At 38.4% G+C, this 16038-nt stretch overlaps 1 protein-coding gene across 7 annotated transcripts in view; it reads left to right on the top strand.

The window, feature by feature from the left end:
- Positions 1 to 16038, top strand: part of GPD2 (glycerol-3-phosphate dehydrogenase 2) — a 236497-nt gene that overhangs the window by 107296 nt on the left and 113163 nt on the right. For 6 of the 7 annotated variants that reach the window (XM_059892151.1, XM_059892154.1, XM_059892145.1 and 3 more), the window contains 1 exon segment: positions 14557 to 14666. In XM_059892151.1, the coding sequence (XP_059748134.1) occupies positions 14565 to 14666 (102 nt within the window). In that variant the 5' untranslated portion in view covers positions 14557 to 14564. 7 annotated transcript variants of the gene reach the window in all.

Genomic DNA, 16038 nt, shown 5'->3' with positions numbered 1-16038 from the left:
GTAATTGAATTCTTAATTAATACTCCTAAGAAGACAAAGTGTGATCTGTATTTCTGAAATATTTAAATTCAAAACAGTTTAGACATTTTATTTAAAAAAAAAAACTGTGAGCTCACATTCAAATGTGAGCTCTTGGAAGGCGGAATTTTGTTATGTTTGTCCTCGGGTGTATGTTCAGTGCCTGGTACATGTTAAATGATCGGCAAATAATTGGATGAAAGAATGAATGCAAGCCTTAAGCATCCCACAATGCTAAAAAAAATAAAACATTAACATAGCACCAACTTGAATGCAGAAAGTCTCTACCCGCTCTCCCTACCCCCTCCCACGTGCCTATTGAATGAAGAAAAACCATAAAATAATACAAATTTAAAGTTAAAATAGATCTGTACATTTTCTGAAGATGCTTCATTTATAGCTGGAGTTAAGATCAGCAAATTCAAATGATTTGCCTGAAATCACAAAGCAAGTTAATGGTATAGACAGAATTACACAGCAAGTCTCCTTAATCTCTCCTTCTAGAATATCCACTTGGTATTTCAAGAATTAAAAGAATATAGTGGTTTTTGGAATGTGTGTTCATTTTTTTTGGGGGGGGTGACAGTTTTAGCAAGAGTAAGAATCCTTGATCTTCTGTGCATGCTGTTTAAAATTTAGACTGTCAGATGCTAGGGTATTAGCTGTGTAATGTTGGTACACAGTATCTCATGCTTAGTGACTAGGCTTGTTTATGATCTGGTCCTTGAAAACTTTCCACTTCGGGTATGTGCCAGTTCTTTTAAAGAAGAAAAGAAAAATCTAAAAAAGAGGCTTGCAGAGGATGCCTCATTCAAGTGGGGAGAATAAAATCTTATGACCAAGACTGTTTTAGCCAAGATGACTGAGATGGAAATAAAGCTTTGTTTATTACTTCTGCATAGATGAAAGCTCTACTATCTTTTCTTCTCCTTTTCTGAGGGGTTAGGGGATAGAGCATTTACAAAATGTTCTATGATTTGCATTCCATACTTTTGAAAGAAATGGTTAGAAATATGAATTAGTGCAATCTCTCCTGTTGTCTGATTCTTATTTCCTTAAGGGTGAGATTTTTAAGGAGTGTCATTGCTAAGCTGTTGCTGCTGCTGCTGCTGCTGCTGCTGCTAAGTCGTTTCAGTCGTGTCCGACTCTGTGCGACCCCATAGACGGCAGCCCACCAGGCTTCCCCGTCCCTGGGATTCTCCAGGCAAGAACACTGGAGTGGGTCATTGTAAGCTAAATAATATAATATATGATTATTTCGAGGTAGTGCATCTTAGGTTTTCTTTGCGTCTCTTCTTTTTGTATGTAATTTGACCCTTTGTTGATAGTTAGATTTATACATGTAATAGATTATTAGATATGTAGGGGAGTGAATTTTAAATGCAAGTTTCAGCAGGCAGTAGTGGAAGAAAAGGTTACAGGATTTAAAAAGTGGTTAGCTTTATTTTTTGGGAATCTTCTCCAGTTCAAGAAAGCAGAATAACCTGTCTCCCCACCCCATGTACTCTTTGGTCTCTGTTTTAACTCTCAGTCATGGCTTATGCATTGATAGAGCTGTAATAGAGCTGTAATTAAATTTAGAACTTTTTTTTTTGCAATGTAAGTAAATTAAATTAGCTGAAATTATTGTGCTATAACTAATTATCATAAAACTTATGTCATATTTTTTTATGAGCTCAGGATTTTATAAAATATCTTCAACAAGTATTTCCTAAAATGCATTTTTAATGACGTATATAATGCAATTGCTACTATAGCTTTTGAAAGAATTGGTACATTTTCCTTGTATTCGATGACAAAAATAATGAATAAGGCTGAGTTAACTCAATTGGCATCAACATTTTGAAGTTAAAAAGCTATTTTTTCAAAGTTTTGTTTGTGCTTATAACATTTGAAGACAGATGCTCAAACCTTCTACATCTGTGCTACTAAAAAAAAGAGAGACTTAGGAATAATGATCTTAAGTTTCTTTAAGATTTTTTTGTCTTAGAAAAATGCCTGTTTTTAATAGATAGCTTTTTCTAATTAATAATGCTATATTTCTTAAAAATATTTGATATTAGGTAACAACGAAATAGATCTCTGAGTAAGATCCAGGCAAATACAAGCTTGATTGTCTTAAGCATCTCTTTTTCTGAACATGCTAAATTAACTGAAATTTTCTTAGGGTATATTTCTTTTGATTAAAGTTCTTTATCACCTATATGTGTTAAGTGAAAGTGCAAGTTGCTCAGTCGTGTCTGACTTTTTGTGACTCCATGGACTATATAGTCCATGGAATTCTCCGGGCCGGAATACTGGAGTGGGTAACGTTTCCCTTCTCCAGGGGATCTTCCCAACCCAGGGATTGAACCCAAGTCTCCCACATTGCAGGCATATTCTTTAACAGCTGAGCCTCGAGGGAAGCCCTAGAATACTGGAGTGGGTAGCCAATCCTTTCTCCAGCAGATCTTCCTGACCCAGGAATCCAACCAGGTCTCCTGCATTGCAGGAGGATTCTTTACCAACTGAGCAATCAGGGAAGTCCTATGTGTGTTAAAAACCTCCTCATTTGAATCACAGTGCCTATGCACTATTTTAGGACATCTAAAACATTTTTAATAAAGTACATTTATTTATATGGTGAAATAGATGTTTTCTTATGAAATGTTTTAGGGTGTGTAATCAACAACCATGATTGTGATTACTTCATAAACGGTTATGTTTATAATAAATCTGGTTGAGAGGCTTGATGATATATTTTAGTGTAAAGACATTTTGAGCTCTGTTGTTTGATTTGCAGTTTATTCTGTAACAAAGTAAAGGATTTTTTTCTTGTTTTAATTACTTAAGTAGACTCTATAACAACATGTACAATCTAAAAAAAAGGCGGTTTGTACTGCTAGAGAAATGTGAATCGTTTTCCTAACCCAACAACAGAGTCAGCAAAGGGTCAGAAAGCTTGCAAGAAGCACAGGATGAGTGTGGCCTGTTTGCCTAAAGAACTTTTTGTGTGTGTGTGATTGACTGATAACATTTGTTCTTCCTCAAGATAGAATTAAAGTTTTTTTAAGTGAGGCATTTCTTAGTTGACACATAAAAACGAAATTGTTATTTCATAGTAGGCATCCTGTCTGCCCAATTCCTTCAGCTGACTTGTGTCTTTATAAGAGGTGGGCATTTTGGGGAAGGAACACTTTAGACTTTCTTATAAGGGACATTTTATATAAGGCCTCTCAGGATTTCGGAGAAGGCAATGGCACCCCACTCCAGTACTCTTGCCTGGAAAATCCCATGGATGGAGGAGCCTGGTAGGTGGCAGTCCACGGGCTCGCACAGAGTCAGACGTGACTGAGCGACTTCACTTTCTCAGGATTACCTTAAATTACATATTTGGTAAACAAAGAGGCAATCATATATTTTTATGGAAAATCAATGATAGGATTTTACAGCAGTAAACAAAAATCCATTAACATATCTAAGATGATAGAAATATATGTTACTTGGTTTTACACTGAATTTAAAATGGAAAACAAGTTCACCTACATGAACTAACTGTAGTTTTTTATGATTTTTGATAGCAATTCTATGGGAAGCAGATACAATAGAAATTATCCCATTATGAATTAAGCTACGATCATTTGCATTTAATGAATGTAATGCTATTGTTAGCTGAGATGGGCTTCATTGATTTCTTGTAATTCTACAGTGAACCTTATGAAAATTAGAGAAAAGGGTCAAATTTGTGACTGTAATATTGGTATGCATTTTAGAAATGGCAGAAGGCATAAATACACAATATGGAAGCTGTCTTGGAAACCCTATTTATTTTTTTTAAAGTCAGGTCTTACATAATAAGTGACAGCTTGAGTGTGAGCATGTATCGTCCTGTTCCTCTGGGGTTCTCTTCCCTTTCGATATGTTTTTGTTTTAGAGGACTTTGTAAAGTAAATGCTTTAATTGGTTGTGGCATTGCATTTTAAATTAAAAAAAATAACACCAAAAGAATTCATGTGATAATATTTTGAGTTTAATTTTTATAAACAGAGGTTTCTAACTGGCTCATTTTAAATGGTTGACCTTATTTTCTCTCTCTTTTTGGGAGAGGTGCCATTTGCTTACATTTCTTAAAGTCTGATTTGAACCTCTGAAACCAGCTCAACCCCTTTTCTGTGCCAATTCCTTCTGTCAAGCTTCCAGGCGCCTGCCCTCCGTTGACCCGGAGGGGTGGTCCTAGGCTAACCTCTTTCTGAGTCATCTGTAGCTGTGTGTTGTGTTTGTTCTAAAGTGTTACAGTTGACCTAAAGGTGCCCCAGAGAGACTAGTAGAAATCATTTCCAAAGTACCTTCTTGCAGCTCTGTGGACCAATATAAATATTATAGTGTTTGTCTTCTTTCATTTTCTCTTTTGTTACCTGATCCCTCCCATCTCCCCAGCATGTGGGAGCTTAGTTCCCTGACCAGGGATCAGGGATGGTACCTGCACCCCCTTGCAGTGGAAGCGCAGAATCTTAACCACTGGACCACCGGGAAATCCTCTTTGGTCTTTCTTAAAATGTTCTCCCTTCATTTTCTTTTCCCATTTTTTGGGTTAGACCCTCTGGCAAGGGATTTCCTGGGGAAACTGATTGGAAATGGAACCTGCCCTGCCCTAAAGTACTCTGACTTTTAGAGAGGATGTGAAAGACAGGGGCCAAGCTAGGGTTGGATGCTGTGCTAGGCATGTGAACATTGCCTAAGCTTACTCATCCACCATAGCCAAAATTTTGGACATCCAGAGTCTGAGGATTCATTTTATTTCTAAGTTTTCTGCTGACTTTGACATGGTTCTTTCATTTATCTTATTTTCCAGGAGAATGCTTTTCTCAATGATTTCAGAAAAATCTTTTTGCTTGTCCTTTGATATCCTATTCAGTGTGTGTATTTTTTACAACTATAGTTTTTTCATTGTTATTATTGTTTTTTGGCTTATGGGAAAAAATATATCTAACATTTCATGCAAAGATGGGCTCAATAAAGGACAAAATGGTATGGGCCTAACAGAAGCAGAAGATATTAAGAAGAGGTGGCAAGAATACACAGAAGAACTGTACAAAAAAGATCTTCACGACCCAGATAATCACGATGGTGTGATCACTCACCTAGAGCCAGACATCCTGGAATGTGAAGGCAAGTGGGCCTTAGAAAGCATCACTACAAACAAAGCTAGTGGAGGTGATGGAATTCTAGTTGAGCTATTCCAAATCCTAAAAGATGATGCTGTGAAAGTGCTGCACTCAATATGCCAGCAAATTTGGAAAACTCAGCAATGGCCACAGGACTGGAAAAGGTTAGTTATCATTCCAATCCCAAAGAAATGCTCAAACTACTGCACAACTGCACTCATCTCACACGCTAGTAAAGTAATGCTCAAATTCTGCAAGCCAGGCTTCAGCAATACATGAACCGCGAACTTCCAGATGTTCAAGCTGGTTTTAGGAAAGGCAGAGGAACCAGAGATCAAATTGCCAACATCCGCTAGATCATGGAAAAAGCAAGAGAGTTCCAGAAAAACATGAATTTCTGCTTTATTGACTATATCAAAGCCTTTGACTGTGTGGATCACAATAAACTGTGGAAAATTCTGAAAGAGATGGGAATACCAGACCACCTGACCTGCCTTTTGAGAAGGCTGTATGCAGGTCAGAAAGCAACAGTTAGAACTGGCCATGGAACAACAGAGAAAAGGAGTACGTCGAGGCTGTATATTGTCACCCTGCTTAATTAACTTCTATGCAGAGTACATCATGAGAAACGCTAGACTGGAGGAAGGACAAGCTGGAATCAAGATTGCCAGGAGACATATCAATAACCTCAGATATGCAGATGACACCACTATTATGGCAGAAAATGAAGAGGAACTAAAAAGCTTCTTGATGAAAGTGAAAGAGGAGAGTAAAAAAGTTGGCTTAAAGCTCAACATTCAGAAAACTAAGATCATGGCATCTGGTCCCATCACTTCATAGGAAATAGATGGAGAAACAGTGAAAACAGTGGCTGACTTTATTTTGGGGGGCTCCAAAATCACTGTAGATGGTGATTTCAGCCATGAAATTAAAAGACGCTTACTACTTGGAAGCAAAGTTATGACCAAGCTAGAGAGCATATTCAAAAGCAGAGACATTACTTTGCCAACAAAGGTCTGTCTAGTCAAGGCTATGGTTTTTCCAGTGGTCATGTATGGATGTGAGAGTTGGACTATAAAGAAAGCTGAGCACAGAAGAATTGATGCTTTTGAACTGTGGTATTGGAGAAGACTCTTGAGAATCCCTTGGACTGCAAGGAGATCCAACCAGTCCATTCTAAAGGAGATCAGTCCTGGGTGTTCTTTGGAAGGACTGATGTTGAAGCTGAAACTCCAGTACTTTGGCCACCTGATGTGAAGAGTTGACTCATTGGAAAAGACCCTGATGCTGGGAGGGATTGGGGGCAGGAGGAGAAGGGGACGACAGAGGATGAGATGGCTGGATGGCATCACTGACTCGATAGACATGAGTTTGAGAGAACTCTGGGAGTTGGTGATGGACAGGGAGGCCTGGCGTGCTGCGATTCATGGCATCGCAAAGAGTCGGACATGACTGAGCAACTGAACTGAACTGAACTGATGCACAAAATAAAGGCAAATCTAGAGAAGAAGGTGAAGACACTTAAGTATTCCCTGTTTTTTCAGGATTTTATGCATTCACTTATTTCCTTTGGGATAGTCTTTTGTGGATAACCCTTGGGTCCGTTTTCTATCCAGACTTGGCCTAAATCCTTTTCAAAAACGTTTAAAGCAACCGTAAAAAGAGCAGTTCATTTTCAGTTTATAGGCTTGGGCTCATCTTTGTTTCCAGAGGACAGGTTGATGGGCCCCTGATGTTGACTGTGTTGTTCATTTATGTCTGACAGCTTTCAAGGACGCTTGAGGGCTGCCTGTTTCTAGAGGGATCACAGGCTGCTCTGTGAGATGTATGTGTACAGAAGTGCCTCTCTGCTTGGCTGGGGAGGATCTGTTTGTAGGCAGAGTGTTAATCATTCTCCTTTCTGGAAAGTCAACCTTGGGGAAAGAGGTGCTAGTACATGACGTGCTTTGATTGGTATGCGTGTAAGTTCTTTATCAGCTTGTGCTTGGTGTACCTAAACTATGATGTTCTTTCTTATGGGAAAGTATGCACAACATTTGCTCTCATATCAATTGTAAGAGTAAAGGATCTGCTTTGTTGAAACATGGCTAGTTCAAAGCAACCCTCCAAATCTTGACTTTTATAGTTAAAACTGCTTGGGTGGGAAGGTGCTTTTGTGCTCACTCCCTCTCCTTCCATTTTGCTGTGGACTTGCAGTCAACTGCTATGATTCTAGACTTGCTGTGTAGGAGTTCCTCTGATGAGGCCTTATTTAGTAAGAATCATGCACCTTTCTCCCTTAAGTTACTGAATTTGTGTGCAGGTAGACCTTGAGGCCTGGCTTTCTGACTTTTGCCATCTGTGGGTTTGACATAGTGTCATGGCTCAAAATAGATGAGGGGGAGGCTTTCCACACACAGCTACAAGGTGGGGTGGTGGCTGCACAACTGAAGTGTCAGGAGCTTCTTGCTGCCTTTGGACCTGCATCTGCTTAGGTAGAGGGTGGGTGAAGTAGTACATGCTACATCTAGGTTACATGCTGGGAGTTTTGTTTTTGTGTTTTAAATGCCTTGTTCACCTGAGGTTCTCTGTTCAGTGATCAGAAGTGCATGGAATACCTTTATATCTTGCAAGAGAACACGTGTTCCAGGGATCACAGTGCTTGTGGTTGCAATGACTCTTCTGAAAAAAATGATCTTTGAGCTATCCTCTCCACTCCCCACTGCCCACACCGATCACTCTTAAAAGGGATGGAGAGAAGTATTTTTGCATCCGTGCTAGCCTAAAAGTGAAAACCCTAAGATACCTCAGCCTTTCTTAAATTAATGTAGAGCCTGGAGATTAGGAAGGAAGATAGGAGTTTTTGTAGAAGTGAAGGGACCCAGGACTTCCTCCGTAGAGGAGGAAGACTGTCTTTGGAGAGATTTTTATTTATGCTAAATTAAGAGAGAAGCTAGGACTGGAAAACAGGGAGAGGAGTTTGAAGACTCTGTTTTGAGAATTTAGGGGCCAGGAACTGTGCTTTCATTCTGGAATAAATTCTCTTGTGAGTAGTTGCCGAGAGGAACCTCAACCTTTTTCACTGGATGGTTATTTCTTGTTTTTAAATCTCAAGTGTGTGGTCAAGTTATTTAAATGCATGATTTCACTGGCAGAGTAGCCTTACCTTTGAATAGGAGGAGGCAGAAGTGGTGAGCTCTCAGGCTATCTAAGATAATATCCGAGCGGTTGAGTTCACTGTTGAAGTCACTCAACTGTCTATAATGGGAGTCCTACAAGGACAGCCAGGAATTCTGTGCCAGAAAAGGTGCAGGGTTAGCTCAAAGCATGGGTCAGCAAACTTTGAGAAGTAGCAAGTCCAGTTTTTGTTTTGCTGGCAGTAAGTACATTTTATTTTGTAGCGGGTTTGTCTGTCTGTCGGTTCTTGGCAGAAGATTCCCCACACCATAGCTTTAGCTCCGAAGACTCATTTGAGTTTGAGACCCACCTATCTGTTTGCAGTTTTCTCTCTGTTAGGTGTTCTGTCAAGATCTTAAATATCTTTGGTTCCAAATGAGCTCCTCTTCTCCCTTAAACTTGCTACGCTTTCTGATTCTTAATGTTGTAATGTTGGGAAAAGTCCCCAGTTACCCAGGCTAAAGCCCCTTATGCCATTCAGTCTCTTCCTGTTTCCTTCCACAATCCCTTGTCAGATTTCTGCAAAGCATCATTGTCTGCATTTGTATTTTTTGATGTTGTCAGATTTGTGCAAAGTATCATTGTCTGTGTACTTTTTGATGTTGTCCTAAACCAGACTTTCATCTTCTCATGTGGGAACTATTACTGCCTTCCACTTGGTCCCTCAGTCTTCATCATATGCTTCAACACAACAATCTACTTGAACATTCTTCATAAGTCATGCAATGCAGCAGCTTGCTTCGCTCATCTGCAATCTCAGCTCATGATCAACAGAATATCATAGAAAAATACCTTATTCACATGTACAGAGTCTTCTTATCTCTTGCTGTGAGCTTTTCTTGGAAACCTCATTTCCAAATGAACATCATCTCCAGGCAAACCAGATAACATCTTGCATGCCTCCTGAATTTTACCATGAGGTTCCTCTTTCTCCTCCAGATCTTTCTCAGTCCAGACCTGCCCATACTCACTCCCCTCCAAATCCTTTTTTCTTAAAGAGCCTGTTCAAGTATCTTCTCTTCTGAATTAATTCACCAGGTATGCATGGGTTTATTTCTGGGCTCTGTATTCTGTTCTGTTTACCAATGTATTTCTTTTTATGCCGGTACCATATTGTTTTAATTATAATAGATTTGTAATATAGCTTGAAATCAGAAATTGGGATGCTTTCAGCTTTGTTCTTCTTTCTCAAGATTGCTTTGGCTATTCAGAGTCTTTTGTCTATCAGAGTATGAATAACATTTAGTGTAGCACAACTAGTTATAAGACAGTAATAAGACAGATTTTGTTATTTAAGCTTTCAAATTCATTATAAGTTCCTGGAGGGCAGTTGATAAACTCACAGATATATTTAGTTGAGTAACTTTAGTTAGGTTTTTTTTTTTTAGTTGGCCTAGTGTTCTCCTTGCAAGAATTAGAGGGCTGGCATTGATCTGTGCAAATACAGGAGCCAGTCCTGAGTCAACATATATATGATTTATTCATAGGCTATTAAACCTGGACATCATGCTCTGATAACTAAGATAATTTTATTTTTGGATGATTTTTCTACCTCTGGTTTTCTTTTTTACCTCTGGTTTCCTCACACTTTTAGTTGCAATAGGTGTTATTGGCATTTTTGTTCCCAGTCTTTGCTAGCTTCCTGGTTGCAGCTTTTATATAGAAGACAGTAATCTTTTCCTCTTTGTAATCACTGTGAAAACTTTTTTTTTATAATGGAATGTAAATTGGTACAAGTAGTTCACAGCTTATGGTTTTTAATCTGGTGTTGCATTGCTTTCTTTGAACATTAAAACAGTTTTACCTTATCTGGCAGGTTACTAGTAGTACTAATACTAGTAGTATTTTGTCAGAGTCTTCTTCATTGCCTTAGAGAAACCCTAATGTTGAGGCTCTGTACACTTTGGGTGAATGCTTGAGAATAGGATCTTCTTGGAGGAATAATAGCAAAATATGGTGTGAGTCTTGGGGAGCAGTTACCTTTTCAGAGCAAAGCCAGGGCAGAACCACCTCATGATTAAGAACAAAAATTAAGTTGTGGTTTTGTCACTTACTGTGACTAGCCTAGTACAAATCTCCTATTCCCTTTGAACTGCAAGTGCCTCTTTATTAAAGTAGGATGTTGTGAGGGTGATATGAGCTGATCTATGTAAAGAATGAAAATCATGGTACCTATTACCTAGCAAATAAGTCGGTAAATGGCAGCTATTGTCATTATAACATTAATAATGATGATAATGACAGTGATGATTATCATCATCTTAGGAGAGCCAGGTAAAATTGACTGCTTCTATGTTTTTATTTTTGAATTATCTCTAAGAGTGACTTAATTTGTTACAAATTAAATCTACTACTTAGATTATCTTATGGATACATTTGATCACAATAGAAATAATAATGTTACTTCAGCATAGTTATTTTATGAAAATACTGAAAAAAGAAACTTTTTATTATAGCCAATTATCACTAATTCTGCAAAATAATGTCAAAGCAGTTTTCCTGTAGTATTTGTGGCTCACTGAGAAAATCCATGAAGATAATCCTCCTTAGCAAGTTTTGGTTTCAGGAAAATCAAACTGAAGCAATATAATAAGGTGAGCAGGGAATGTGAGGACCTACACAATTGGAAAAGCTAACCCCAGACTTGACTGAATGACTTCTGCTGAGACCCTTGATGACTGTGTTGTATAACATCCCTTAGTTGGCTGTTTTGATGTGTGGTGTCCTTTGTGAGGTCATCAATGACATTATCAAGAAGACAGAAACAGTGATACTGAGCTAAAGTCAACCACCTATCAAACTCATGTCCAAGCAACTGCCAGGCTGTTATCTGTATGGGATGGGCACTGGCGTTTTTCAGGTAAATAGAACTAGGTCTCTATTCTTTGTTTCTAATTGTTCAGTTGAGTTCAGTCAGTTGCTAAGTCGTGTCTGACTCTTTGCGACTCCATGAACTGCAGCACGCCAGGCCTCCCTGTCCATCATCACCTCCCGGATTCCACCCAAACGCATGTCTATTGAGTCGGTGATGCCATCCAACCATCTCATCCTCTGTTGTCCCCTTCTCCTTCTGCCCTCAATCTTTCCCAGCATCAGGGTCTTTTCTAGTGAGTCAACTCTTCGCATCAGGTGGCCAAAGTATTGGAGTTTCAGCTTCAACATCAGTCCTTCCAAAAAACACCCAGGACTGATCTCCTTTAGGATAGACTGGTTAGATCTTCTTGCAGTCCAAGGGACTCTCAAGAATCTTCTCCAACACCACAGTTCAAAAGCATCAATTCTTTGGTGCTCAGCCTTCTTTATAGTCCAACTCTCACATCCATACATGACCACTGGAAAAACCATAGCCTTGACTAGATGAACCTTTGTTGATAAAGTAATGTCTCTGCTTTTGAACATGCTCTCTAGGTTGGTCATAATTTTCCTTCCAAGGAGTAAGCGTCTTTTAATTTCATGGCTGCAGTCACCATCTGCAGTGATTTTGGAGCCCCCAAAAATAAAGTCAGCCACTGTTTCCACTGTTTCCCCATCTATTTCCCATGAAGTGATGGGACCGGATGCCATGATCTTCGTTTTCTGAATGTTGAGCTTAAAGCCAACTTTTTCACTCTCTTCTTTCACTTTCTTCAAAAGACTTTTTAGTTCTTCTTCACTTTCTGCCATAATAGTGGTGTCATCTGCATATCTGAGGTTATTGATATGTCTCCCGGCAATCTTGATTCCAGCTTGTCCTTCCTCCAGTCCAGCGTTTCTCATGATGTACTATGCATAGAAGTCAAATAAGCAGGGTGACAATATACAGCCTTGACATACTCCTTTTCCTATTTGGAACCAGTCTGCTGTTCTATGGCCAGTTCTAACTGTTGCTTCCTGACCTGCATACAAGTTTCTCAAGAGGCAGGTCAGGTGGTCTGGTATTCCCATCTCCTGCAGAATTTTCCACAGTTTATTGTGATCCACACAGTCAGGCTTTTGCATAGTCAATAAAGGAGAAATAGATATTTTTCTGGAACTCTCTTGCTTTTTCCATGATCCAGCAGGTGTTGGCAATTTGATCTCTGGTCCCTCTGCCTTTTCTAAAACCAGTTTGAACATCTGGAAGTTCACATTTCATGTATTTCATGTATTTCATGTATTTCATGTGTTTCATGTATTACATGTGTTTCATGTATTGCTAAAGCCTGGCTTGGAGAATTTTGAACATTACTTTACTAGCGTGTGAGATGAGTGCAATTGTGCGGTAGTTTGGGCATTCTTTGGCATTTCCTTTCTCTGGGATTGAAATGATAACTGACCTTTTTCAGTCCTGTGGCCACTGCTGAGTTTTCCAAATTTGCTGGCATATTGAGTGCAGCACTTTCACAGCATCATCTTTCAGGATTTGAAATAGCTCAACTGGAATTCCATCGCCTCCACTAACTTTGTTCATAGTGCTAGGGAAGTCCAATTGGTCCAATTAGGGGATCGTATGCTATCTCTGGGCTGCTAGGGTTTCATTGTGCGATCCATTGGCACCCATTTGAACATTTATAGCCGTACTAGGAATGGTGATGCTGAGCTGTGACAAACAGGTGCCTTCCAAATTGGTCAAGTTGTGGTTTTCACTGTCAGAAAATCGTGGACGTTAGGTTTTGCTTAGGGTTGACTGAATGTTGAATGGAAGCCTCAGCCAGTATACAGCAACTCTTTTGCGTAACTTGGGAGAGAGGGGACAGTTGATGCAGTGAAGCGGTGGAAAAGAAAAGACCTGCAACTGCAGAGAACATATGCATGTAAAATATTTTTCTGGTGATAATCTTAAAAATAAAGATAAGTCTTAGAATTTAGGAGTTTGTCTGGAAAAAAAATGAAGATTAGAGAAACAATAATACTTTAAGAAATGCTAATTTTTTCCCATATATAATTCTAGTATTCCAAAATGGATTTTACTGTACAGTCATTACCAACTGTACTGAAATTCTTTGATTTAAGATAGTTAATGCTAATATTCTATTCATTCAACATGAACTCAAACATTTTAATTGTATCATAATTTACATTGAGGCAGTGTATGTTTTTTACTATCCTAGGTTAAAACTGGCCTCACATTAAATACTTTGAGTCATGAGATCTGTAGAGTAGAAGGTGTGAGTCTAGATAGGTCAGAACTTCACCCATCCAGCAGTAGGGTGCTGGCTCCACTGTAAGATTTTGATGTGCCAGCCGCTGTTGTAAGTGGAAGACTTAGAGGGGTCAAATTGCTCAATATTAACTCTAAGTTAGAATTGTTTTTAAGTGATCACACAGTGTTATCTTTTTTGTTTGTTTAGCATAATAAAAGGGAGTAGGTTTTTCAGTGGAATTTTCATTTTAATTTTTTTTGGTTTCTGGAGAATGTTAGACTGTACAAGGCCTGAAACAAACAAACAAAAAAAAAATCAAGAAATTCCATCAATCCAAATGAGCAGACAGAAAGTCGATAGCTAACTCAATGCAAGACTTTATTTAGAAATATACAGCGAGCATGAAGGAGTGCTGGATCTAGAGGGTTTCCCATTGAAATTGTGGTGCCATGCAAACTCTGACTAGAAGAAACCTTCTTTTTCATTCTTTTAAAAGTTCCCTTAATGAAAGAAATTACAGCACTGTTGGATCTGTCATTTTGTAGAAGGGTCAAAGCATGGTTTTCCTTTACTTTTTAATCTGTAAAGTGTAGACTCTTCCAGGGCTAGAAATGTAAGTGTGTTGGCTTTCAGTTTTAGTGAGAAGTTTATTGGGAAGGGGAAAACTCAGGAAGAGAGTTGTACCAGGGTGGAATTAAACACTTGCCAAAGAATGCGGAGCAGGCATCAGGTTCATTGTGATGTTGAATGACAGAAGACTTCGACTAGTTCTTTTTTGTGGAGGGGATTAGTGGTTGAACAAATTCGCAAGTACAGCTTGCAATTTTGTCAGACACACAATGACATTTCTTTTCACAGCTCTCTTGACTTTATACTATTTAAATATCCTCAGTTGTCTCTGAATTTTCCTTTTTGTAATTCCTGTTGGACAGTAACTTTTATGTTGTCAGTTTCCTAGGGTTTTTTGTGTGTTGGTTTTGAATTGTGGTGTACAAATTGGTATGTTAATAAATTCCTTATGGTTTGTTTTTGTTTCTAGTTTAACATAATTTCATAATCTATAGTTTATTTTTATTATTAGATTATTATGTGATAAAAATCTCAACTTTTTTGTTTCCTTTTTTTTTGCCTTTTAGGCTAAGAAATGGCATTTCAAAAGGCGGTGAAAGGGACTATTCTTGTTGGAGGAGGTGCTCTTGCCACTGTTCTAGGCCTCTCTCATTTTGCTCATTACAAAAGGAAGCAAGTAAGTAATTATCCATGTATTGATTATAATATGAAACTTAAGTCTGTTAAAGTACTGTATATGAAATGAGTGTAATGGTATTGTTTAGAAATTACTATCTCAGCTTGATCTGAAAAACACTAATTTAGAATATTGCCTTAATGATCATTGAGAACTATGTGTATCTCATTTTTTAAAAAGTAAATTTCTTTATCAGAAAGCATTATATTACTTAGCCTCTGTTTTGGCTCTTTGGTTTTAAAAGACTGCTTTATTTCCGAGTGCCATGGTTTATTCACTTAGACTTTCTTTGTCTAATTCATCCAAATGTCTGGATACCTTCTATGTTCCTGCCAAGAGTTTGTCTTATTAGCAGGCAGACAGCTGAGAAAGGAAATGGGAAAAGAAAGAGCCTACACAAAAGACCCAACTCAAAATTTTGGGTTTATTTCTGAAAGGTTTAGTTACTTACGTAGCATTATTATTTATACTGGGTAAAATTTTTAGTGGGAGAAAGCTATGAAAATAGAATTGGCATGAAGTTTCCAAATAATTCAGAGTGTTGGTTTCTTTTCTTTTTTTTCCCCTTTGCACTACAACTATGCTTTCCCATAGTTCAAGTTGATGCCAGGAAATAACTTTTGGTTTTGTTCTTTTCAGGATTGAAATACTAACTCAGTAATTAGTATTAATCTCCTGTCCCCTCTTCCCAACGTCATTAGGACTTTTTGTGATACCAGCTGGTTGGTTCATCCCAGATTCAAAGACGAAGGTGAAGCAATTTGGGAAACTATTTGCAGTTGGGCTATGAACTACTCATATCCTACATTTTTGTGAGAACCTTTCAGCCCTGCCTGGGTTGTCTAGTTCTTGTTTCTGTTCCTGTGTGCTCCAGGGTAGTAGAGCCAGTCACACTGCTTGGAGTCTCATGTCCTGAATGGGAACTGCCATGTAAAAAACACATATTAGGAAGAATCAACTTGCTGGCTTGTATATTTAAAACAACAAAAAAAGGAAGCTAAGTTTTAGTGCTGGATCCAAAAGATGGACAGTATTGGATATAGGTTGTGGTGTTTCTTTCCATTCTTAACTGTGAGCACATTACTCTTGTTTTTTGTTTTTTCCTTTGAACTTTTTATTTTATATTGGGGCATAGCTGATTAACAATGTTGTGATAGTTTCAGGTGAACAGGGAAAGGACTCAGCCATACATATACATGTGTCCATTCTCCCTTGAAGCCTGCTCCCATCCAGGCTGGCACATAGCACTGCACAGAGTTCCCTGTGAGTGTATTGCTCTTAAGGTTTCCCTAAGTATACATGTTGCAGGTATTACTGACTTTCTATTGAAGCTCATTCTCACTCCTGAACACACTTGATATACTATTTCTTT

This window comes from Bos taurus, chromosome 2 (assembly GCF_002263795.3).
Source record: "Bos taurus isolate L1 Dominette 01449 registration number 42190680 breed Hereford chromosome 2, ARS-UCD2.0, whole genome shotgun sequence".
Taxonomy (NCBI): domain Eukaryota; kingdom Metazoa; phylum Chordata; class Mammalia; order Artiodactyla; family Bovidae; genus Bos; species Bos taurus.
Note: the sequence above shows the minus strand (reverse complement) of the source record. Positions and strands in the feature narration are given on the sequence as shown.